At 48.6% G+C, this 27083-nt stretch overlaps 1 protein-coding gene across 1 annotated transcript in view; it reads left to right on the top strand.

Annotated features, from left to right (window-relative positions):
- The window catches only part of SECISBP2 (SECIS binding protein 2), a 405025-nt gene that overhangs the window by 210702 nt on the left and 167240 nt on the right, over positions 1 to 27083 (top strand). Inside the window, exon 7 of the mRNA XM_086961140.1 lies at positions 17981 to 18150. Coding sequence (XP_086817266.1) covers positions 17981 to 18150 — 170 coding nt within the window. The remainder of the gene's footprint in view (positions 1 to 17980; positions 18151 to 27083) is intronic.

The following is a 27083-nucleotide window of genomic DNA, read 5'->3' as shown; positions in this document are numbered from 1 at the left end:
GCCGTATGGTCTTTGTAATGCACCTGCGGCCTTCCAGTACTTCATTAACAATGTACTAAGTGTAGGAGAGTAGGGTCTGCTTTCCTATGGTCACCCCACTTTTTGCTTTTTGCTTCACTGGTTTTCGACTTAATGTGGCTGTGGGCCTGCTAATCAGACCCACAGCCCAGCTGTGCTCTCTCTAAATTCAATACCATGTACTTTAGGTACATTACCAATTGGACATTGGGTCACCTTATGAGCCCCTGTACAGTGTACTATAGGTACCCAGGGCATAGGTGCATCCAAGGCCTACCAGGGGCTGCAGCATGTATTGCGCCACCCCTGGCTGGCCACTCACATTGACACAGCTCAGCTGGGGCAAGGTTGTGTAATCACCCCTTGCTTAGATATAGTATCCCTATATTTAACCTTATATCTAGACACATATACACCTATAAGTCACTCCTATGGCAGGCCTTAACAATCCTGGAGGCAGAGTGCTTAGTTTTATGTGAGATGGTGCTCTAGCATGAGCTGAGCCTGTCTGCAGATTTTGGAACCATGTCCTTATAGCTGTTCTAGGATATGGCCATACCATATACTCTTATGTGCATTATGAACCTCGCGGTTAAATGCTAACTCTGGTTTGGCTTTATCAAAACATGTCGAGTAAGGTGTCATACGCTTTGGAATACTACCCCCTCGCCAGTTCTGGCGACGGGGGTAGCATTCCACCCTTCTAGAGGGAGAAGACATGTTGTTCCTACTAATCCCAGTTAAAGTTAACCAGAGCCTCAGCATCACAAAATGGATGCTGCTGCCACAGACACAAGTCTGACCTCCTGCTGCTGGGAGTCCTTCCAGCGAGGGAGGCTTGGACAATAGGTTTCCTGTCTTGGGAGGTGCTAGCACCACCCCAGACAGGCTATAGTGTATTGGGGCAGGGAGGGCTGAAAGAAATGAGACACTGCCTGGGGCACAAAAGGTGTCCTATGCATAGTCCAGTTCAAACCGGTGCTGGGGCACTCCAGGCCCAGCTCTGGCGTGAAACTGGACAAAGAGAAAGGGGTGTAACCACCCACTTCCCTGGTCCCACCCATAGGAGGGACCTAGCAGGTAATCCAGCCCCTAGATTTGGTATATAGGTAGGAGCTGAGTCCCAAGACTTTAGATTTATCCTGACTGAAACTTGAAACGAAACTCTGGACCTTCGACATTCTCCCTGAAGATAGGTCAAGGAGTGACCACCCTGCACAAGCAGGCACCATCCAGCGATCAACGGCTTTGATTGTCGATGCTTCCGCCGGAGCCCGAGCACAGAGCCTGACAAGAACCGGACTTCCAGACTTCCTTCAGCCCGATCTACAGTCCCTTTTTAGTATCAACAATGGTTCTGTCGGGCATGCAAACTGATTACTTCAAGATATATATCCATTTTCTCAAGGTTACTTCAGTCATTTTGTACAATCAAGAAAAACAAACAAATCCCGTAACAAAAAGAGCAGTGTAATACCGTATTTTTAATCACTGAATTATTTTCATTCATGAGTATCTCGTTTTTGTTTTTGATATCTCTTAGTTATTCAAAACAAATTCACATCACCACATAAACGGCGCATAGAAATAGAGTGCATACAATGTGACAAATGGTGCATCTGTGATAAGGTGAATTATATACAACAAGTGAGTGAAGGGAAGGGGAGGGGGTGGGTTTGTGGTGTTTTATAATAAACACTATTACAGGCCAGTTTCCATAGTTAATTACAAATACAATCAATACGCCACTTTCATTTGGCATTAGTAACTGAGTGCTGTGGACTGGTCCGCTGATGATAGTATCGTCGACGTTTCGACCCTATGGACGCCTTATTTCTAGGGTCTGGGGCGGGTCTTCTTCAGGACTTAGGAGGGTGGGGTAGTGTAATAGCGCCTATGGGCCATTCTAGTGGTACAGCACCATATGGATATGTGGAATGATGACTCCTCACGTCGAGTGGAAAGATAATCCCTCAAGTCGAGCCATCCGGCTGCAAGACAGTGGTAGTTAAGGCGAGTCTTATTTCTGTTGGTCCAATAATGAAACCACAAGTGCCGCCGAAGGTATCTGGGGCGATTCTTATCAAAACAACAGCCGCCACTGAATGAGCGATCTCAGTCGTTTTTTGAACAATCTGCAGGCTCGCGCACCGGGTAAAGATCCCTCTGCTGCACCGCACGCCAAGTCACGGAGCTGAGACCCGTGGAGGCGACGCGAAACGTGGGACCGGCCATCTTGAAAAGTCAGCGACTTGCTTTCCGTGCAGCTTCTGAGGCATCCTGGAAGCTGTCCATTGGGAATTGAGAAGCCCCATCCCTGAGCATCATCTGCACCGAAGACCAGCCCTGCACCCTCCACGAGTTCTGCGTGGGGCCCTTCTGCATTTTCCTGCTCGACGCGTCTGCCCGGTCACTTGCCCGTTGGCTAGTGGCTATCTTGGCGACGAAACCTTGAATTTACACCGCTGGTCTGGTTGCTCCAGACTGGCCCTTGCTTCCCTGAAAAGAAGCAGCCCATCAGACCTTGCTGGTCTGATTAAGAAGCCAACTTCGATTGCTGCGTGGGTTGCCTTTGCCAAGGCTTGTTGACTCCAATCCGGAAGCTGACACCGTCGACAGCGAGAGCCTTCGTGGGACAGTCCATGCCTGACTCCTGGTCGTCGTTGACGCCTCCTGGTCCACGTGGCTGCAGATACAAGCTTCACAACATCACCTGATTGCTTCGCGACATCGCCTGGTTCCTTCCTGGTTCCTTCCTGGTCACTGGGTAGTGACCCAGACTCTGTCCCCTCTGCTTTCAGGTACTCTTCATCCTCGATCCGCCCTTGGATCCAACCGGACACTTCTCTCCTGGTCGCCTGCAGCATCTTTCTTCACGGCTCCATAGGATTCAGCGACGAAACCCGACACACTTTGACACCTATGCACCCGCTTCCTGTGGGTGAGGTAATGCGAGTACTCCGGTGCTCCTGTGGGTATTGACTATCCAACTGTCTGGGTAACTTTCATCGAGTCCAGTCAGAAGTGCCCTAAAAGAACTAGTTTCTAACTCTTTCGTTCCCATTCATTCTCTATGGTCATTCTCTATGGTAACTGTGAGTAAAGATTCTGCACACGCCTCCCGTGGGCCTCCTGCTTCCTATCCCTTGGTAGTACAGCGTAGCCCCAGCGATTCCCTAGGCCCTAGGCATATTCATTTTCCGAGCAGTAGTACTTATACCACTATTTTAGTATATGGTTTAGCGTGCCCCTAGGGCCCTACTGTATTTTGTGCAACTTATATTCTTTTAATTAAGTATCTTGTTATGTGCTTGTGCCTCTGACCTCATAAAGAGTTCAGAGGGATTGTCTAGAAATAAATACATATATATTTTATATATATCCTGTGTGGTGTCCTTTCATTTGGTATTAAAGGGGTTACATATGGTAAAACAGATGGCTTCACATGCCCTCTTGAGTTTAGCCTAAGACTGCTTTGTCCATGCTACCCCTAGGATAGCTGGTCTATAAGGTTGACTTTACAACCATCACCATAAGGGTTGTTTGGACTGGTGCAAGGTGCTCAATAGAATAGTGAGCATCATATACCAGGCCAACTTCTCACATTAGGTGACTTCATTGATCAATGTGCTATAGTCTACATCGATGACATCCTGATTTATTCTAACACCATTGAAGAACATTGTGATCAGGTCAGAGCTGTTCTCCAACGTCTACGAGAGAACTCTCTCTATGTAAAATTGGAGAAATGTCTATTCAATACTGACACAGTGGAATTTCTAGGCTTTGTGCTTTCGCCTAATGGAGTTCAAATGGATGAACAGAAGGTGAAGGCCATAACGGACTGGAAATCTCCTACATGCATCAAGGAAGTTCAAAGCTTTATTGGATTCTCCAAATTTTACAGACGCTTAATTCATGGCTTCTCATCCAAAATACTCCCTCTGACTCGTCTTTTGAAGAAAGGCGTTCCGTTCCAATGGTCTGAAGAGGCGGAAGAGGCCTTCCAGTTGATGAAGAACAGTTTTACCACAGCACTAGTGTTACTTCATGCAGATCCTTCTGGGCCCTTTTATTTGGAAACAGACGCTGCAGATCTAGCCATCGGAGGGATACTTTCTCAGAGGCATAAGGACACCGGACAACTGCATCCGGTAGCCTTTCGGTCACGCAAACTCAACCCGGCAGAATGTAACTATACGATTACAAAAAAAGAGCTTCTGGCCATTAAGGATGCCTTCAAGGATTGGAGGCATTATTTAATGGGGGCTAAGCACACTGTAACAGTGTTTACAGATCATCGTAACCTTATGTTTTTGCGATCTGCTCGTACCCTCACTCCATGTCACTTGCGTTGGCCTCTGTACTTCTCTGACTTTGACTTTGTTATCACCTTTCGTCCGGGATCTAAGAATGGAAAGGGTGACGTGCTTTCAAGATTCGATACAGAAAATCGAACTCCAGTCATTGAAAATCAACAAATCATACCGGATGCTAAATTCATTGGAGCAATTTCTTTGGAACCCTTTGAGCTTCATGTTCGGAATTTAATGTCGGAGCTGGATATGGAGACTTGGGCCACAGAAGACCCACAACGCTTCATCCGCAACGGTCTTCCTTACCAAGACTCCGCTCTGTATTTACCCACCAAGGAACTCCAGTTAAAAGCAATGCAGGAATGTAATGACAACCCGCTGGCTGGTCACAAGGGCATTTTAAAAACCGAAGATCTACTTAAACGAAAATTCTGGTGGCCATATATGTGCCGCGATGTTCGGCAATATGTTTTAAGTTGCGACCTCTGTGCACGAAGAAAATCGGACAGGCAGGCTCCCAAAGGGCTTTTACAACCTATGCCCACTCCCCCATATCCTTGGCACACAGTCTCATTAGATTTAATTGTGGATTTACCTTCTTCCCATGGATATGATACTATTCTTGTGGTGGTTGACACCTTTAGTAAAATGGCACACTTTGTACCCTTTAAGGGTGCTCCCACTTCCAAGCAACTGTCATAACTTTTCAATCAACACATAATTATTCTTCATGGGATTCCAAAGGTACTCATTTCAGACAGGGGCTCCCAGTTCCTCTCACGATTTTGGAAGGCCTACATCAAAGGCCTTAATATTGACCATATTTACTCCACTAGTTTTCACCCACAAACTGATGGTCAGACTGAACGCATTAACCAGGAATTAGAACAACACCTCAGACTTTATTTGTTAGATGAAGAGTGTGGCTGGCCTGATCATTTATGCACTGCGGAGTTTGCCTATAATAACGCCCTTAATGTATCCACAGGCTGCTCCCCCTTCTTTATAAATTCTGGCAGACATCCTAATTCTCTTGCTAACTTTGACAATGCTAACATTCCTGCTATTCAAGATATTGCTAGACAATTAACTAAGATCCATCGCACTGTAACCCAGAATTTGTCGGTCGCGAAGGCTCGTTACAAACACTTTACTGACCGAAAGCGTAAAAAAGAACCGGAGCTTCATAAGGTGATTTAGTCTGGTTGTGCACAAAAAATCTCAGACTCAAAGGTCCTCGTAAATTCCAACCTCGTTTTATGGGTCCTTTTCCAATTGAGAAAGTCATTAACCCAGTCACCTATCGACTATCTCTTCCTAGTACTACTAAGATTCATCCTGTCTTTCATGTTTCTCTCCTAAAACCAATTCACCCGGGGTTGCGTAGGTCTTCTCTTCCTGACCCCTTAATCATTCATGGTGAGGCTGAATACGAAGTTAAACTAATTTTAGATTCAAAATTCATCCGCAATTAACTCTTTTACCTCATTTACTGGAAGGGTAAGAGTACAGATGTCCATGCCCCCTGATTAATTAAAGAGTTTCATGCCAAATTCCCTACCAAACCCCGACAGGAGGAAACCCCGTTGGGAGGGGGTACTGTCAGGAATCTTGGGAGGTTTCCTCCTCGGACCACCTTGGTGGCTACTACCCTCTCATTCCAAACTCAGAGTGATTCATCCTTTAAGCTGGAGCGCTAGTTGGCACCGCAGAAACTCCAACATGGCTGCCAACTCTGACACTGCAACAGCTTACTGATGTTTAGCGGTCTAGTCCATTTAGTAATTACAGTCTGGTGAGGTGTGCTCCAACATTCTACTGTGCACTTCACTGAGGAATCTACTTGAAGAGCACATGAAAACCAAGCGTTGTGGAAGTTAGTCAGGGTAGAGGCGAATAATCCGAGTTTAGCTTCGTCGGTAATTTCACAGGCTCTTAAATGAGGTTGGTGTTGAAAATAAAATTCTTTTCTGTAGTCCACAGAAAAAACTGGTTATAAATTCCAATAACGAGTGACAGTTTATTTAACTTTAATGAGGCAAGGAAAAGTCGTGTTCAAATTCAGTCTTGCCTAACATTTAAAACCCAAAGGTTATTTTCTCTGGTTATGAATAAATATTCCAGAGTTTAGTTGACTCGGGCGTGACCTTTCAACACGCCGCGTCTGAGAGACAATTTCAGGCACTCAAAGAAAAGAAAGTTAATAAAGAATAAAAGGCCTGACGCGAGCACATCTTTCTTTCATGCTGCATTAGGCTTCCGCTTCTGAAAAAGAAATAAAAAGACGAGCGCACATTTTCCTTTGTGCCGCTCTAGGAGAAAGGCAGGATGATTTATGTGCTTTTGACAAACGCGGTTCATCTGTTCTTAGAGCCACGTTTGTCAATTTGTAAAGTGAAGAGTTAACGCGTGCAATACCTACTTGGCACAGCGTTTAACTCTTAAGAGCTGCAGAAACGTTTGAGCTCTACAGAAACTCGGTGCCACTGGCAATTAGTAAAGAATCTAAATAGGCACATAGCAACCCCTTTTCTCTCATAAGGTCAACCTAAATAATTACCAATATAAAGTCTTCTTTAAAATGAAACCATTCGTATTAAGGCTGGTGAATTTTGGTTAATGAGGAGAGAAACGGAAGACTTGGCACAGCATCACAGACCCCCCCCTTTTAAGGTCTTCACTTCTACTTGTTTAGTGAGTATATAAAAGGAAGAGAATCCAAATTAGTATAACAATTAAGAAGAGAAATATAAGACGCATTTACCTTGTTTTCTCTCACGACTAGACTGAACAGAGATTGTAGATGAATAACCTGTAAGGAAAAGAACAAGTGATTAGAGTGAAGGCTTCTCTTGGTAAAACGCAAACAATTAAGAGAAGTAAGAAGAGAGGCAAGCTCAAAACTATTTTCTGGTAAGATAAGTTATTCATGAGCCTAAAATAAAGTAAGTTTAATGTAAGCAATAAGATTTACGTTAGTACATGTTTTTAGCCTGCGCCAGCAGAAGAAGAAGAAGAACGAAAGAAGCTGAACATGCACAGTTTTGGAGCAGTCTCTTCTCTATTCCAACCGCTTCCCCCCCTAGTACTTATCTGCGAAGGAGATTATAACATACCTTGCGTGGAGTTCTAAGAGGGGCATTGGGACTTAGAGACATTCTGCTCCTGTGTGGTTAATCTGTTGAAAGAACAGTCCTTGACAGACCCTTGACAGTATATAAGGGTGATGGTTTTTGCATTCAATGTACTTCCTCCCACAACACTTGAGGGTGTTGTTCTGACGCAGTCCCGCTCATGAGTGTTTAATAAACTTGGTTTGTTTTACTTCAATCCAGTGCTGATCTCTCTTTTGTTAGTCTTTGGACCCGTGGACGAGTGGGTGACCCTGCACCAGTGTATCCTCATGGGGGTACATTTCCACACGTCAAAGCTTTCCATTGCGAGTGGAACTGCTACCTCCTGTATGCCATCCCGCCTGTACCACTTCTATCTCAAGTGCTCAAAGAGATCAAGCGCTTCCGGGCCCAAGTTATTATTATGGCTCTGGGCTGGGCATAAAGAGTCTGGTACCCGAGCTTCTGAGCATGGACATCGATCCTCATTTCAGATTGCCCCTTCGGGAGGATCCTCTGTTGCAGTAGCAGGGGACGGTTCTCCACCCAAACCTGTCCAGTCTCCACCTCCTTGTGTGGAGCTTGAGCGGCGACAGTTGACAGCTTTCGACCTTCCGCCCGAAGCCTGTAATGTCATCTTGGTAGCCAGGCCTCCCTTTACTAAATCTGTATATGCCTGTAAATGGAAAATGTTTGTGGCATGGTGCACAGCAATACTGTGGATCCCCTTTCTGTCCCCTTTTAGAGGTCCTTTTGTATGTACTTACTTTGGTCCAGCAGGGCTCTGCTCTGGGCACTCTCAAAGGCTATCTTGCAGCTATCTCTGGCATACAACTGGTCAGTGTCTTGCATGGCTCTGCGCTTCTGGCATGAAAAGTCTTGTCAAAACTGACGTCCGTGTGCATGAGAGGCATCTAAGTAGGCACCGCAATGTCATCCCGGCGACCACAGCACTGATGACGGATGCGGAGTCGGCCAACGCCACCTACCGACGTGCAGGGGTACTGCTAAAGAAAAAACTCTGGCTCTAGACTGACGCCTGGGGGAAATTCAAAAGGTAAGGAATCTAGAAATAACCTATGTCTCTTACAGGTACATCATACCGAAGGTAAGTAACTTGTTCTTTGGGCATCTCTGCTCATACGTAATCATTGTGATTAACCTTAGATGGTGGTACAAAGAGCCCGTCCTTTTTATTATTTGGATAAGCCTTCTAGTATTACTATATATCTGCTGAGTCTAAAAAAAGCATGTGTGTTCAATGGGGAAAATTGCCTCCTGTCTGGTGATGAGAATCTTTATATTAAACTTAGCATTTAGGCTAAATAGTGCTAGTGGACAGGATGCAGATCAGAACACTAGGTCTTTCCCTGGTTTTGGAATGACAAAAAATTATTGCTGGGGCGTGGCCAAGATGGCGGCTTAGGTGGACGTGCTATCCGGAGGCTCCCCGTTCCCGACCTCCAAGCCCTGTTCATTTAGCGGACCACCCCGCACTCGGACCGTGGGGTCAGTGGCCGGAGATAAGGGGAATACACGAGCGGCGGCTGGAGCCGAGAGGTGACCTCTGGAGCGGGAGCGGACCGGAGAGGCTGGAGAGCCGGCTAACAGAGCCGCGCGGAAACAGGACAGCAGCAATCCGGCGCCCAACTCGAAGAAGGGCCCTGCGGACCCGAGATATCGCTACCGGCCCCTGGGAGGCCGTCGGAGCTCGCCTGGACACCTGTGAAGGTCCACGTGAGTGTAGGGCCGAATCGACTTTGGTGGTCCGAGCGGAGAACCCAGGAGAGGCAGCGCCGGGTGGCCCGGCAGGGCCCATCAGGAAAGTCCCCGGTTGCGGCCTAGCTGCCGGGGGGTCCGGGAACGCCGACCGACGGGAATCGCCCAACCCCCGCCCTGCAGGGAAGCCCGGAAGGACTGAGAGGCCACAGCCTCGCCGGAGGGAGCCACCGAAGCAGCCCGATACGCTAGCGGGGGCCTGAGGTGGACGGGGCGGAGTCGGCCCCGAGGCTTCGGGAGAGCGGCCTGGATGCGGAGACGCCGGGCGGCCCGGCGAGAGGCACCTGGAGAGGCCCCGGCTGCTGCCTGGCTGACGGGGAAAGGAAGGCCCGACTCGCGAAGGACTGGTGAGGACAGCGCTGGTTGCTGGGTGGCGCGTCTGTCCCGGCCTGAGACAGGGCCACGGCTTGCACCGGTCGGGTGGCAGGGTGAGGCTGCGTGGAGGCCCCAGCCCGGGTGGAGGAGGGGCCTGGAAGAGTGCCAAGTGAAGAGATTCGAGGCCCGGAGGGAGACCCAGCAGAAGCAGAAGACCCGGCCGAGCCACCGAGCATACCTGGTGCTCACTGCCACCGGAAGGGAGGGCAATCACCGACTGGCAGGGGGGAACGGTGGCCCTGAGAGCAGGTGTTGGGGCACCAGAACTTCTACAGGGACACCTTTACCGCTACTCAATGGGGCTTCTGGCCTAGAGGCTGGGGAGAGCAGGCCCTTGCAGGAAGCGAGAGAGCGGGGGGGCACAGTGTGAGCCCCCGGCACAGAGAGCGGCCCGCATCTGAAACAGAGATCGTTTAACGCGGGGAACCCCCCCGGAGGAGCCACGGGTCACTGCGCTGGCACTGGAGGCAGCGAGCGCTGGGTCGACACACTCCGACACGCGAACCCCGGCCCGCGGGACAGATTGTGCACCTGAAGCCGAGGCAAGTGGCGCCAGAGGACCGCGAGTGGTACCACCGGATCAGGGGACTGGTGGCAGCACGCCTCTGCGGGCTCATCGGGTGCTTTGGTCGCCCTGCGCCCCTGGCCCGGGAGCTGACACGAGTGGGCTGTCTGGGTCTTCAACAACCAGGAGCTGCCGCCAGGTGGTAGAGAGTGGCAGACAAGGAGAAAGAAGATGGCGGCCACCAATCGCAAGGGGAATCGCACCATAACGGACCTACTGTCGAAGGGGAACTCAAAGGCTGAGAAAAGTCCGGACAACAGGCTCAAGGACCCCCCCCTAAGGGGACGGACCGCGATGGAGGGGAAGCCCTGGCGACCAAGGCCTTCATGGAGGCACTCTTCACCTCCCTTAAAGAGGACATCCACTCCCTCCGACAGGACATGGCGGGGAGTATAAAGAGCTTCGTCGGGACGTAGACAAGCTAGGGGAGCGAGTGGCAGCAAACGAGCTCTCGGGACAAGCCAGGAGTGAAGAAGTGGAATTCCTACGACAGGAAATTGCCCGGCTAAATGAGCAGCAGACAGACCTTCAGTCCCACACGGAGGACCTTGAGAATCGTTCTAGACGGAACATTCGAGTTCGGAATGTCCCCTCGTCTGCGGAAGGGGGTGACGTGACAAGCTATCTACAAGGACTATTCCGGACAATACTAGCTGAAGGAGAGGACTTTGAAATCCGCATTGATAGGGCTCATCGAGTGGGTCCGAACCGCAGATCCCGGGGTCCTCCCCCGACATTCTGGCCTTTCTGCCCGATTATCCTTTAAAAGAGCGCATCTTGAAGGAGGCGCGACTCAAACAGCCCATCCAGTATCAAGGCCAGTCTTTAGAACTCTTCCAAGATCTATCTGCGATCACGTTACAAAAGCGAAGATCCTTCAAACCAGCAACCTCGTTTCTCCGCAACGAGGGGGTCCCGTACTCCTGGGGACACCCATTCCGATTGATCTTCCGATGGAACGGAGCTCTCCACCAGTTGTGCTCCCTGAGAGACACTTGCTTATTACTGGGAATTCCTTACGAGGAGGGCCGGCTAGGAGATGAAGAGATTGGAGGTGCTTCGGGGACTCCGCCTAAATCCTCCCAAGCGACAAATGATGGCTGGCAGAAGGTTAGACGCGGCCGGCCTTCGAAAAAAACCCTCAAGCCTGATCCGAAGACGATGGAACAGGAAAAGGCAGCGGCAATCCAGGAGGTTACCAAGGACACTGGAGCAGGCTCCTGAGAACTGAAGGGGAGGTTGTACATAGATAAGTATGGCACTAGGGAGGGGAAACGGGGCGGGGGGTCTCGAGCCGTCGAGCCGCCACTGCCACTTATCCCTTGCAAGTACTCTTTGAACACAGGTCCGAACTGGTGTTACTGGATCCTGGTTCATGGTCCGAGAACTCAAACTTATGTTGGGAAATGATGTTACGTTATCCTGTTGGGGGGGGTTGAGGGGGGGAGGGTTACGTGGTGTTGACATGATGCATAGGCATGCCCGGGGCTCACTTCTGGCTGTGGCTCAGGTGGTTGGGGGAGAGCTGGGACAGGGGTGCGATGACGGAGTGGAGAGGGGTAAGGATCTTGGCATCGGAGCAGGGGGGGGCCTGCCTTACGAGATGGGTGGGATGGAGGAAGATGTGTCCCAAGTCGGGAGGGCGGGGCGAGGGTTAGCTGCAGTAGCGGGGGTGGAGGGTTTGACATAACATGCCTATTACGATCGGAACCTGGAATGTTAAAGGTCTAAACTCCCCTCAGAAGCGCCAGAAGGTTTGGAGATATGTGATAGATCAGCACTTAGATATTGTAGCACTACAGGAAACACATCTCTTGAAGGCTGAAGACCACCGACTTAAACATAAGAAGTACCCCCTTATATATAAAGCATCCGCATCCTCCAAACAGAAAGGGGTGGCGCTGCTCTTCAGTTCGGCCGCTCAGTTCCAACCTTCATGCAGCCAGGGCGACAAAGAGGGGAGATGGCTAATGGTCAAGGGTCGTTTGAAGGGTAGGATGTGCACCTTTGTGTCAGTTTATGCCCCCAATACAGGCCAAAAGACCTTCTTACTTACACTACTGGGTAAAGTGACAGACTTTGCAGAGGGCCCTGTTTTCCTCTTGGGAGATTTCAACTTGGTTTGGCACCCTACTCTAGATAGTACACACACTAGGAGATCGGACTTGGGCACCTTCCCAGACACGGTACAGACGCTTATTGGGGACATGGGGCTTCTGGACACGTGGCGGTTAGCGCACCCACTCACCCGTGATTATTCCTTCTATTCACATGTACCTGGAACCTACTCGCGAATAGATTACATCTTCGTTAGTCAGTCCTTGCAGGGCAACTTAGAGGGAGAAAAGATTCTCCCTATCTCAGTATCCGACCATGGGATGTATACCATTTGTCTCACCTGGCTAGGTAGCGCCCCGAAGCCTGCACGTTGGTACTTCCCAGAAGCATTGACAAGAGACAAGGCATCATGTGCGCAGTTGAGGGAGGCCATCAGGGAATTTTTTCCCTTAACGACCCTGAGGAGACCTCAGAATACAATACATGGGACACGTTCAAAGCGGTGTTGAGGGGTAAATGCATTGCACTCAACTCAGCTCTGAACAGACAGCGTGCAAAAGAAAGGGAAAGCTTGGAGCAGGAGCTGACGGCTGCCGAGCGGACCCACAAGCAGACACCTACCAGGCAGACACTACGCACACTCACGGCACTTCGAGGCAAGTTGCGGGCTATTTATAACAATAGGGCGGAGTTCACTCTCCTCAAACTGCGTAGTCTGTCTTACACCCAGGGTAACAAGGTGGGGAAGCACCTGGCTAGACAATTGAGGGATAAAAGAGAGAGAGAGTATATAGGGGGGCTGCGGGATGAGACGGGGACCCTACTCCACAGAGATGAGGATAAGGCGAGCCTCTTCGGGACGTTCTACAAATCCCTATACACGGCGGATAGTCCCGACAAGGAACATCAACAAGCCTTTCTGAGGGACTTGCCCATCCCGCAGGTCTCCCCGGAATGGAACGAGGTCCTCACGGCTCCCATTACCCTAGAGGAAGTCCAATTAGCAATCAAATCACTCAAGCCCCATAAGGCGCCTGGTACTGATGGGTACACTGCTGTTTTTTATAAAACCTTTGCGTCCGAGGTCGGGCTCCACCTGGTCCGCCTCTTCAATCAAATGGCCACAGATGGCGCCTCCGCTGCCTCTATGGCTGAGGCGGTGATCTCCATGATCCCCAAGCCGGACAAGGATCCTACCAGCTGTGCCTCCTACAGACCCATCGCCCTCCTAAATGTGGATGCAAAGTTATACTCCTCCATACTGGCCAAGAGACTGTATGACCTAATGCCACTTATCATTCATCCTGATCAGTCCGGCTTCATCCAGGGTCGGCAAACGCACGACAACACCAGGCGCATAGTCCATTTAATAGAAAAGGCCAACAAATTTAAAATCCCTGCAGTGTTAGTCGGTCTCGACGCCGAAAAGGCGTTCGACCGCGTGGATTGGAGTTTCCTTTGGTCCACGCTAACGAGGTTTGGGTTCTCTCCCCAATTTATCACAATGCTCCAGGCCAACTATCGACACCCACGCTCTAAAGTCTCAGTCAATGGGGTCCAGTCGGCCTCCTTTAGCCACTCAAGAGGGACTAGGCAGGGTTGCCCCCTGTCCCCCCTACTCTTTGCCCTTAGCATAGGACCCCTGGCTATAGCAGTGAGGGAACATCAAGGGGTAGAGGGCCTCCCCTTCTCCGGAGAAGCACACAAAATCTCACTTTTTGCGGATGATGTCCTCCTCTCACTTTCAAATCCGCTGGGTTCCCTCCCATATTTGCAGGAAGTGCTTACCTCCTTTGAAAGGGCGGCGGGTTTCAGGGTCAACCTGGACAAGTCCTACATTCTTAACCTAACCCTCTCAATGGCAGAAGCTTCACAACTCCGAGCGCTCACGCCCCTGGACTGGGCGCACACCTCCATACAATACCTAGGGGTCCAGCTGACCCCCAAGGTTGAGCAACTATATGCAGCCAATTTCCCCGCACTTCTCGCCCGCATCCAAAAAGAACTGGTACGATGGAAGCCACTTTTTCTTTCCTGGCTGGGTCGCATTCATGCTATTAAAATGACCCTTCTGCCCAAAATGCTGTATTTATTCCAGGCGCTCCCAATAGAATTGGAGGAGGATTTCTTTAAACGGCTAAAAACAATGATCCTGCGATTTGTGTGGCAGGGTGGACGGGCGCGCTTCTCTTTTTGTATGCTGCGAAGTCCGCAAAGGGAGGGGGTAGTTGGTCTCCCCGATCTTCGCCTCTACTATAAAGTGGCCCAGCTGCGCATCCTGGTTGAGTGGGCACAAATGGAATCGGAGAAACACTGGCTCCACATGGACCGCAGCGTAGCAGGCAGGACAATCTGGGATTTGATCTGGCGCGACAGAACGGATAGGCCCCGCAATGCGTACATCAGCACTCCGACACGCACCACTCTCAGGGTGTGGGACTCCGTGGCGGGGAGGGCGGGTTGGACGTCCTTCCCGTCACCACTCACTCCAATCCACTTCACTTCTTCCTTTCCTCCGGCGCTCCGAGAGGGGCCGTTTGTCGCTTGGAAGTCGGGGGGATGTCTCGCCCTTACGCACCTGCTTCACAACTATGACCCACTTACATTTGACAACTGCAAACGGGACTATGGGGTGGGGGATCAGGAGCGCTATCATCACGCGCAGCTGCTTCACTGGGCACTGGGTCCACGGACTAGAGAAGGAGCCACCAGATCTCTTACCGGGTTCGAACTGTTCCTGCTCAAAGCTAAATCCATGAAGGGAGCTATTTCGGCGCTGTATAGCTCCTGCTCTCAACGGAGACCTCCCCGCGGCCACGCTATATGTCTTGGTGGGAGGGGATGGCTCAGCGGGACTTTGGGGAGGGGAAATGGACCCACCTGTGGGCTGACATCTTCCGGTTCAACCGGTCCACAGCGCTGAGAGAGGCTCATTTGAAAGTGATGGCGGACTGGTACCTATGCCCATCTAAACTAGCGAAGATCGTCCCAGGCACATCGGATAGATGTTGGAGGGGGTGTGGCCTTTTGGGGGACTTCCAGCACATCTGGTGGGACTGCCCCACCAATAGGCCGTTCTGGGAGGAGATTCTGGCTCAGATAAAATCCATCTTAGGATATCTGGTCCTGACTACGATGGCGGAAGCTCTGCTTGGCATTAGGGATCCCCTGCTAGAGCACCAAACCAGGGCCGATAAAAGAATCATGTGGCTATGTCTGAGGGCAGCCAAATTGACAGTGGCGAATGCTTGGAAGCTGTCACTGTGGCACTCCCACCTGTGGCTGCTGCTTAGCTTAGAGCGTATGTCTGACATATCCCGGGAAGACTTTAAGAACTTTGAATACCGCTGGGGACCGCTGGTCTCATTCCTATCGAAGGGCCTGCCGTCTGCGGTGTGCCCCTCTACTCTCAGGGCCATGCATCTGTTCCAGATTTAAAAACCTCGTCGATTGACACGTGCTATACGGCAACTCCACCACGGGGGGTGGGTGGGAGATGGAGTTTTGGAGGGGAGGGGTAGGGAGGGTAAGTTGGGGGGCCTGGGTGGGTTACGGTTTGATTCGAAGTAAAATGTCCACGTTCAGATTTCCTTGAGCACTAGGGGATCCACACTAGCGGAACACGCTCGCTGGCAACTGGAGGGGCTTGAGACCTGGGTGAGCGCATTGTATCGGCGGACACTGGTGCTGCACCACTGTTCTAGTGGTATGACCCCTCCTGATCGATCTGGGACTCAATCCTATCTCCCGTAGCACAGAACTTTACGAACTTCCGGGGGATAGCCCAGAGGGGATTCAGGGTTATGGGTTGCATCGCCCCATCCGCTTGCCTATGCTGTACATGATGAGCTCATTCCTTTAAAAGGGCCCCTGCGTAGGCTGGTTGGTGGATTGTGCCTTGAATATTTAGCTGTGGACAACAATAAAATCTGTTTGACAAAAAAAAAAGAATAATTGCTTCCTTCCCAGCCTGCGTAATTGAACCTTTCACGCAAAAAATACCTTGTGTAATCTTCCTATCAATCCTGAGAGGGCCGATAACAAGAGTTAGAAGCTCCCTTGCCAATAAAAGCCTACAGACTCTGTGTATTTAACACAGAAGCTAGTTGCCATAAGCAGCAGACATCCAGCTGAAAACCCCGGATATATAATGAGCATTAACCAGGGAAATCAGGATTGGCATTAGTGATTCTTCTAATAATTCCTTATTTCTAAGGGACCCTGAAGGTCCCACTTGTAATATACTTTAGTTCTGTTCCCCAGAAATACCTGTTGTCCATGTATTGGCAATTCTGGGAGGGTTAATGGGAAGGCAAGAAATCTGAATCACCAGGTACTGCACCAGGGGAATCCGGATGGGGCAAATGGCATTGAATACCTTGTTAAATGTTGTTGCAGGATGAGACTTTGAAGGTACACGGAGTGGGACATATTTGGTTTTATGCCTAGATGACCTCAAACTTCATACTGCATTCTCAGGGCATCCAACTCTTTCCAGTGTTAGGGATGGATTACTAGCAAGGTCTATCCTTTGGAGGTAATGCTCTTGAAATCTGTGCCCAGTCATGGAGTTCCCGAACAACTCAAACACCTTGAATTCTTCCTAAATCCTTTAATTTATTATGTTGCTTGTAACTGGTCTGCTCTGTTACTTCTTCTGTAAACCTTTAGCTATAGCATGATAATTTGCTTTATTCATGAAACACCATCTGAGTTATCTTGTAACCTGTGAAATGTTTTCTATAGTTCCTACCTGACTATTCTTCTTTAGATTTCTAAACCTTTGACTCTTCCTCAAGACAGCCTGTGTTTTTCGTGAATGTTTCTTAATGGTAGCTAATAATGCTGTCTATGCGTTTCTGAAGTTACTGTTTTGACGTCATAAAGAGTCACTCACTGATTTCTCCCTCCTTCACTGTTGTTCATAAACTATTATTACATTACAAACTTTACTTCAGAATACAAGAGTAACTACTTGAAGATTTGTTCATTAGCCACCCCCTCATTTTCAAGTGTGTCTAACATGGTTGTGAACGGGACATGGTCAGAAATCACTATATTCTCTGACTGAATTTGACCTTTATCTTCATGGTTGAAGCAGAAGCATTGGATGTGACCCTAAACTGGGCCTCTTTGTAAGGTTACACTATGCCACTGCATGACCATCATCCACTAGAGTGGTTCATTTCTGCCAGGTCAGTCCCACAGTGAGGGATCTAGACTTTTCCCCCCTTCCTCTTAGCTCACTTCGTTTTTGTTTTTGTTTTACTCTTTTTATTGATATGTATATGGTAATGAGATAAACACTGAGGAAGTATATCTACCATATTTTGTTTTACAATTCTGCAATCTCGTCATTTTACATTACATTTACTCATGGAGACAACTCTGTTATTTCACAGTATCAGTATTACAGCCCTCGGTGAGCCTGCCAGGCCTCCCAAGCTTACCTCGTTTTTACTTACTTAAGCGGAGCCCACAGTAGCTGTCAACTCTAATATTGACACTACCATGCCAGTCAGAGTTGGTTCAATATCCGAAGCATATGCAATTTATTTATTTTGTAACATTCTTGCATTGATGCCTTACATTACAGAATTTGAGCTCCAGTGATCATGCTCTTTATATCCAGGCCTTGGCTATTCCCTGATAGACTACATTTTTTATAGGAATTTGAAGTAACGTCAGAAGATAACATCATTGGAGGCTTTCCTTAAAAAAAGAACAAGAAAATGTAATTTTATTTTTCATTTCAGTTGGCAGTGCCATCCCGGTACATTCCAAAGAATCTGCTCCTGTGGTGAAACAAAATCAGTTGAAGCAGGGAAAATCTCCTCATAACCCTTTGGACTCAAGCGCACCTCTTGTCAAAAAAGGCAAGCAGAGAGAAGTACCAAAGGCAAAGAAACCATCATCTTTGAAAAAGGTAATGCAATTAATATTTCCTTCACCATTCTAACCTATATAGCACCTGAACAAAAACGTTTTTCTACCATATAAAATTATCAGCCTGATTCATCAAAGGTAATTGCGCTCGCAAAGGGCCAGATTCTGAGAATCTGGCCCTTTGCGAGTGCGATTTTTGCATTTGGGATTCATCATCCCAAATGCTAAAATCGCTATTACCGAAATCGCATATTTACGAGGAATTGGATTTAAGGAATCTCTAATAGAGATTCCTTAAATGCAATTCATCAACCATTTAGAAATTGCGAAATCGCAATATTTGGTCGCAATTTACCACCAAGTCTGACTTGGTGGTAAATTGCGAAAAAAGAGTAAAAAGCACTTTAGTGCATTTTTTCTTTTGCATGTTACACACACACATGTCCTTTGGACATGTGTGTGCGCAACACCTGTTCAAATGTGCATTTAAGGGGTGCTACAGAGTGTCCTTTGGACACCCCTGGCACCCTTCAAATCGCTATCTTATTTGCGATTAGCAAATTGCTAATCGCAAATAAGGAATACTCCCCATTCATTCCTATGGGCCTTTTGGCCCATAGGAATGAAAGGGGAGTTTTTCCTTATTTGCGATTAGCAATTTGCTAATCGCAAATAAGGAATGTGTAGGAATCGCATATTTTTTTGCGATTCCTACATGAATACCGTTTTGCGAGTCTGGAATAGCGATTCCTTATGAATCGCTATTTCAGACTCGCAAAACGGCCCAATGATTAATCAGGCTGTAAATCCCTCTAGCCTTTCTGCGGTTCACATATTGCTTCACTTTCTAAATGCTCTCCTTGTGTATTGAGATTTTCTTATATCTTTGTGTTCATGACCAAACAAAGGCTTCATGAGGGCTACAAGACAGCAGAAAAAAGGGGGGGAAAGGATACATAGTTAGACCTATGAGTGCATTAAAAACACTATATAGACAGATTATAGCTGGTCTGACCGTCGGTTGATTGCAGAAGGCATTGCGAGGTTGGCGTTTGGCGTGAGACTGTTGTTTCTTTCCAATTTTGGCTACTTTATCGTTATCCTCCTCACTATGTGAAAGGAGCACATATCCTCGTTAAGTTGAAATTCTGGTGAAACATATTCCGCCTTGGTATTCTAAAGACCATATCCCATGGACATTTTGATGAAAAATATCGCCTAAATTGCCGGTATTTGCCTGACCGGTCCTGGTGATACTAACTTCGCAGTTTTGCTTATAGTTCCATTACTACGGATACTTTTGACAAAATATATTTGCTAAAAGTACCCCTAATTTGCTTGTCTGTCCTGAAGAAGTCCATCTGACTGGACGAAATGCGTTGGCTGTCTTTTTCAATCATGAATAATTTTTTAATACAACTTGAATAAAAGAAGATAATTGTAGAAAAAACACTCTGGACACGTATCTGATATTTTATTAAGTGTCTAGTCTCTGTGATGTTTAGTGGTGCACCTTTGCATTTGTTTTAGAATTGTTATAATCCTCGTTTTGGATTGCATTGTGACAGTGGATGCTTTAACAGTGTGCACAAAAATTTGGTGGATGATCTCCACCATACTCCTACTGTTTAGGGATAGCAGATCAGGTGTTGGCCTATTGCAGGGTTCACTGTCAACATCTTTTTGTAGCTATAGATTATAGACTGTTGTTGGAAACAGTCTATTTGGCCGAATAGCAGGGTATGGGTTATCGATTGTACATAGTGGCTAATGTTCACATAAAGTTTTAAGTAGTTGAGATACTATTTTTCGTCATGAAGGAATCTTCATTATTATTTATCAACGTGGAATATCTGCCTGTGTGCTGCATCTTAGAGCATTTCCCTTAAAAACATAGTTTATTCCAAACTATATATTATTTGAAGCAATTCATGTCTAAAAGGAAAAAAATAAGCATTTTTTTGGGTTCTAAATTCAGTTAGGCTTAAAAACAAACAACTCATTCTATTAATGCTTAAGCTGCTCTTGCAACTTGCACACATATGTGTTGATATGCATGTGTCATCACAATGATGTCAGACACTTATCAGAAAGAACAGAGGGGCATTCCCTAGCCCCTCCCAAGTCCTTCCCCAGGATCAAGCCAGTGGAGGGACTAAAGGCAGCTTTCATTGCTTCCAGTTCATCCCTTTCCATGCCTTATGGCCCGATCCTGATTTTCTGTTGGTAGAGAAGAATAAAGGTGAGAGAAAGAGTGGCAGGAGCAGTTCCCTCCATCCTTCCAAGCATCACTCCCACTACACAAACATAAGAAATTAACCTGATAGAGACTACTAGCCGCAGATTCCTTAACGTAGAATTATCCCCAGGCGTGAGACTGGATCTTGAAAACTTTTCTGCCACAGCATCCCTGCACGCCGGGGGGACGGCACCACGTGACTCCGCCCTGACGTTGTCCGTGTCGTGACGTCAGCGAGGATACATAAGTCCCACCCTGCGTGCCTTCGTCAGTTTTTCTCTTTTCCGCTTGCAGCGCAGATCGGGATTGTGTCCTGGCCTGTTTTCAGGGCTTCTCTTCTTTCTCACGCTTTGGCGTTAGTGGAACAGTGTGCCAATGCCTTCGGGCTTCAAAACGTGTACCTCCTGTGCACGTCCCAAGTCGGCGACGGACCCTCATCCGATTTGCATATGGTGTCTAGGTGAGCACCACGACTCAGAGGAGTGCGACGCCTGCCAGCACCTTAAGCCTAAATCACAGCGGGAGCACCGGAAGAAGTTGCTGTTGGCACGCTTGTCCAGGTCGGTATCATCCCAGCGTCCGTCCCCTACCTCGGAAGTACAGAGCCGCTGGTTCCGTCTGCAACGTTGTCTCTCGCCACGACCCCAAGGGCGTGGCTCACGGGCTGGTAGGTCCTTCAGTTTGTCTGCGAGGCCCTGTCCTCCTTCCCCGGTGGGCGCCAACTCCCCTCGGGACATGCGCCAACGCTTGTTGCCTTCCTACCCACCGTTTCCTGGGTCAGGGGCGACTAGGGCCCACATTACAGCAAATCCGACGGCTCTGCAGGCTTCTTTGGCCCTTCCTCCACCTCCTGAAACGTCCGCGGATCCCTTGCCTCAAGCGGGAACTTCAAAGGAGTCGCCGGCGGCTCTGGCCCCGGCGCCGAAGGTTTCGGCTTCAGGTCGTAGGAGGGTGGTGTCGTCGAGGTGCGGTTCTTCATGGCTCCCTTCTTTGGCGCTTTGGAGTCTTGGGGAAATTCTTCTCTTCGGTATTCCTCTGCCGTTGTCTATTCCTCTGGGCTTCTGGCGGGAGTTCCTGGTGCCTTGACAGGGCTTGGGGTGTACTGTCCTCCCTTTGTCTTATCTTGCCTTCTTTGCTTGGTGGGGATTTGGCCGCCCCTCTCATCTCCTCTCCTTAACACATCCCCTGTGGGGCTATGTGTTCTTCTGAGCTGGTGAGGTCCTCTTCTGCCTGGAGGGGTACTGGTTTCTCCCTGTCCCTATGACTCGTCCCCTTTGGGGCCCGGTATTCTTCCAGGCTGGGGGGGTCCTCTGGCAGACCCTCCTCCCCTTTGGGTATGGCTAGGGTATCTGTTCTGTGTTAAGGAATCTGAGGCTAGTAGTCTCTATCAGATGTACGAGTTACTTACCTTCGGTAATGATGTATCTGGTAGAGACGATTCTAGCCACAGATTCCATCATGACCCGCCTTTCCTCCCCGTTTCTGCGAGGACCCTTCTTGGTCTTCTGCACTCACTTGCCTCAGGGCGGCTATCCCCTGCGAGTGCCCTTTTCTTACTCCCTCCCTAGGGGGATGCTCGCCTTGTTGTTACTCCATTCCTTCCTTTCTGGGGATTGGGTGATGAATTCCTGGGTATTTCAGTGCCCCTGCACCTTGGTCTCCAATGTGGGGTTCGTTCGTGCTCTGCTTCCTTGTGTGGCTTGCACTTCTGACTCTCGCAGTCCTTGGGGTTGAGGTCCCTTGGCTGGGTCTCGACCCTCAGTTCTTTTGAGGAGATCTTTCCTGCTGGTGTTATCTGGGGGGGAATTGTTGTTGCTCTTCCGTTCTTTCCCTGGAACCCTTCCTTATTCTGGGCGGTGATTGCAGACTTCTTCGTCTTTTACGCATTCTTTCATATGCTTCCTGCCCTCGGGGAGGCTGTTGTATTTGTCTGCAGGCTTGCTTTCAGTAGCTGCGCTCTGTTCTTTTATTCCGTGACTTGGTGCCTTAGTACCTGGCACTATTCTGGATGGTGCTGTTCCTCAGCATGCGTTACTTTCCCTTCTGTTTAGCTAGGTTTTTGCACATGGTTCTCCACAGAAAACTGATGTAGGCGCGCCGGGGTGGGACTTATGTATCCTTGCTGACATCACAGACGCGGATGACGTCAGGGCGGAGTCACATGGTGACGTCCCCCCGACGTGCAGGGATTCTGTGGCAGAAAAGTTTTCCGGATCCAGTCTCACGCCTGGGGATAATTCTACGTTAAGGAATCTGCAGCTAGAATCATCTCTACCAGGTACATTGTTACCGAAGGTAAGTAACTTGTACAACAGGAAGTTAGAATTTGCAGAGAGTGACTAGTGCTGTTCATTTGTTTTTGTAGTGCACTGGAATGATGTTAGGGAGTGTATTAGTGACTAGAGGGGTTGGAGGGGGAATGGTAGGCTTTGGCATCAGACTTCAAAAGGGCTGAGGGTCTGATGGTGTGGGTCTCTGGTAAGTAGCAGACTGTCAGTCACCATACAGATCAACCACAGCCAAAAGACTCTGAATTCAAAGAAGAAAATAATATAAAAAATACCCGAACTATCCCAGCTGCACGATTTTCCGTGACTTAGCTTTATCATTCAAACTGACTAGAAGATGGCAGGGGCACACCCAATATTGTTTTTTGTACTGTGTCCCCAACCATCCTGTAAGTTTCACTTTCGAGCACTAAGATACAACACAAGATGTGTAGGGACTGAGGCATAGGAATAGGAAGAAGGCACAAGGCATGGGGAATGGGGTTAGCGACTCCAGAATCGAAGCCATAAAGGAATAGGAAAACACGGCACAAAAGACACAAGGTGAATAGTGTACTAAAAAACAAGAGAGCTGGTGAATGGAAACCACGGATACACCCATAGGATTGGCGGACTCTGGCATGGTAATGGTAGGGAGGTGCAAGATGGAGGGAGTTGAAGCAATAGTAAATAATCGGTGATGAGATGGAGGTGCAAAATCGAGTGGCAGGACATTGCACAAAAAGAGTGGGGAACTAAGACATAAGAAGCATGTGGTAATGAGGCACAGAGGGCTGAAGACTGAAAAAAAAGGCCTTTAAGACTCAGGCCATAGGATCGGGATTAATATTAGGCATAATAAGGATTATGTAGTGAGGGACACATAGGTGTAAGGACTGGGAATTGGTGGATGCACTAATCAGCCTCCAGAGGGGTTTGAGGTGTGAGGCACAAGAGAACTTGAGGACTGAGGCACAAGTGGGAAGGGGGAATAAGAACGAGGCACATGCATGATTGGGAACAGGACGAGTGTTCAAGAAGAGTGACGGGACTGTGCCACTAATAATATTGGGTACGGTGAGGCATAGGAAGGATGAGTGAGAGACCAGAAACATTTCTGGAAGTTAGCAAGGAGTAGGGCAGAACCTAGATGAGAATGATAATTGAGGTCAAGGGAGCAAAGCACAAAATTAATGAGTAAGAGAATTACTGCAGAACTAAGATGGGTGAGTGGAGCGGTATACACATTGGATGAGAATGGGAACAGATGCCCTCAATAAATCGGAGAGATGACCATAGAAAATTATTAATTTGAGTGAAGACCAGGGCACAGTGTGAAAAAGAGTTAAGCAAGGCACAGAACAGATTACTGGGATGCTTGAGGTATTCAAGGAGGAAGAGTAAGGATCTTGGCATTTAATGAAGGATAAAGGAGATGAATGTGTGATAAAGATTGGAATAGCACAAGACAAAGGAGGGAAAAGAAAGAGTAGAGTGAGGAAACTGGGAAATACAACAGATGGGAGAGGAAATAATGGGTGTGAGACTAGAAGTGTGGGCAAGGGGATAGAGACAGAAGAATGATTAGTAAGGGACCGAGATAAAAGAAAGGTTGGGAGTGTGTCCTGAGGTTAACATGATGAAAGAATGCACAAGACAATGGCAAAAGACAATTGAGAGAAAGGGTATGAGCCTAGATAAGTTAGAGAAGGATCCAAGGTGCTAGGATATAAGAGGGAGAGTCAGGAGGTAGAAGATGGATGGGAAGAGGGCAGAAGAAAGAAGAAAAATGCATGGAATAAAGTGAAATAGAGAGCAGACTGAGGCACAAAATGAATGAAAAATGAGAGTGTACACCGAGACAGATGAGAGGGCAAAGTGGGGGTCCAAGTTTGCTGAGTGAGGGGAGCAAGGCACAATTCTGCTTTTGTCCCTCAAGAAGACCTGAGGTTTATCTAGCATTGATGCACAATACTAGGGAGAGGCGGAGATCAGAGGCCTCTGGTCTCCGGCGGAGTCCCGACTCCATATCAATCTTTTGGAGCTTCGGGCAATCCGATTTGCACTGAAGACATTCCTTCCCACTGTCCGGGGAAGTGTGGTACAGGTGTTCATGGATAACACTACCATGTGGTATTACAACAAACAGGGCTGGGTGGGGTTGTGCTCTGCGCCTCTGGACATGGCTGGAGCATCAAGGCATTTCCTTGCTGGTTCAACATCTGACAGGTTCCCCGAATGTCAGGGCGGACAAACTCAGCCGCTGGTGCATGATGGATCACGAATGGCGTCTGAACTAGGACGGCGCAAGGTGTCTTTCTGCAGTGGGGAGAGCCTTGGTTAGATCTATTCACCACCGAAGAGAACGCGCAATGTCATCAGTTCTGCGAGTTGGAATTTCCAAGGCGGCACTAGCTGGGCAACGCTTTTCATCGCGAGTGGAGTTGCGGTCTGTTGTACGCCTTTCCGCCTATACCACTTCTGCCCAGAGTGCAGAAGAAGATTTGGCGCGACTGGGCCCAAGTCATCCTTGTGGCTCCGGATTGGGCACAAAGATACTGGTATCCCGAGCTACTCTGCATGGCGATCGGTTCCTCGATCCGACTGCCTCTTCGGGAGGATCTTCTGTCGCAGCAGCAGGGTACAGTCCTCCACCCAAATCTGTTGAGCCATCACCTCCATGCGTGGAGATTAAGCAGCGACAGTTGACCGCTTTCGATCTTCCTCCTGAAGTCTGTGATGTCATTCTGGCTGCCAGGCGTCCCTCCACTAAGATGGTTTACGCCTGCAGGTGGAGCAAGTTTGTGGCATGGTGCACAGCGAAAGCTGTAGATCCCCTTTCTGCCCCTCTTTCCGAGGTCCTTCTGTTCCTTCTCTCTCTTTGGCCCAGCAGGGCTCTGCTCTGGGCACTATCAAAGGTTATATTTCGGCCATCTCCGCCTTTCTACGGCTTCCAGATCAGCCTTCTCTTTTTAAGCCCTTGGTTGTTAATCGTTTCCTCAAAGGCATTACGCACACGTTTCCTCCAGTGCCTTTCATAATGCTTCAATGGGACTTAAATCTTGTCTTGACTTATCCAATGTGCGCTCCCTTTGAGCCCCTTCATAACTGTCCCTTACGTCTTCTCGCTCTAAAGACGGCTTTCCTGGTAGCTATCATCTCTGCCAAAAGAGTGAGTGAGCTCCAGGCTCTTACTTCTAAACCTCCTTTTCTATCTGTTCATCTGGACAAGATGGTTTTAAGGACCCGTTCTTCTTTCTTGCCAAAGGTTGTGACGCACTTCCTCTTCGGGCAGACCATCACTTTGCCCACCTTCTTTCCGCCTCCACATCCTTCAAAAGGGGAAGAGAGGCTCCACCGTCTGGACCCAAAACGTGCGCTCTCTTTCTATCTGCAGCGCACACAACTGTTCAGGGTGGATGACCAACTTTTTGTTGGCTACGATGGCGATAAAAAAGGTCAGGCCGTGCACAAAAGAACCATCTCTCGTGGGTCGTTCTGTGCATCAAAGCATGTTACTCGTTGGCTAAGAAGAAGCCTCCTGTGGGGCTGTGTGCCCATTCTACCAGTGCAACGGCAGCCACTACTGCATTAGGACGCGGCGTTCCCTTGCAGGACATTTGTCAGGCAGCTACGTGGGCCTTGCTGCACACGTTTACCAAGCATTACTGCCTTGACAGTCAAGTCTGGAGAGACGGCTTCTTTGGCCATTCTGTTCTCCATGACTTTCTTGTGTAATCTTGTTCACAGACCCTCCACCAGGGTTGGTATTGCTGGGGTATCTATTCTAACGTAAGGAATCTATCACTAACGTGTCTCTTGCAGATGCACAAGTTACTACTTGTGTAACGATATATCTGTAAGAGACATTAGTTAGTGATAGATTCCTTACCGCCCCGCCCATCCTCCCCGTTCTGCGAACTGACTTCTAGGCTTAAGGTCATCCCTTTCAGGGCCCTAGTTTCATGGCACCAGTGGTCAGTTTTTTGCATGGCTCTGCATTACTGGCGCGGCAAGTCGTGAACAGAACTGACGTCAGTGCGCATGGATGGCGCCTAAGTAGTCTGTGACGTCATCTCGGCGCATACAACACCAGCGACGGACCCGGAGCCGCATGATGCCACCTTCCGACGCGCATGGGTACTGCTGACGAAAAACTTTCCGGATCCAGTCTGATGCCTGGGGATATTCTAAGGTAAGGAATCTATCACTAACTAATGTCTCTTATAGATATATCGTTACACAAGTAGTAACGTGTGTATGCCTGGTAATTTTCTCTGTGGGGCAATTATTTAATTTCAAAACTCTTAAAAATGTGAATGCACTGCAAGCAGAGTTTGGAATCCCAAAGTGAGAGTCAAATTTTTGAGCACTTGCAATTGAGGCGTTTCCTTTTCAAACAAAGTGCACTGAGAATACACGAGACTTCCCGAGAATTTTTTGCTAGATAAAATTCTAACTAAAGTG

Source organism: Lissotriton vulgaris, chromosome 3_1 (assembly GCF_964263255.1).
Source record: "Lissotriton vulgaris chromosome 3_1, aLisVul1.2, whole genome shotgun sequence".
NCBI lineage: Eukaryota > Metazoa > Chordata > Amphibia > Caudata > Salamandridae > Lissotriton > Lissotriton vulgaris.
Note: the sequence above shows the minus strand (reverse complement) of the source record. Positions and strands in the feature narration are given on the sequence as shown.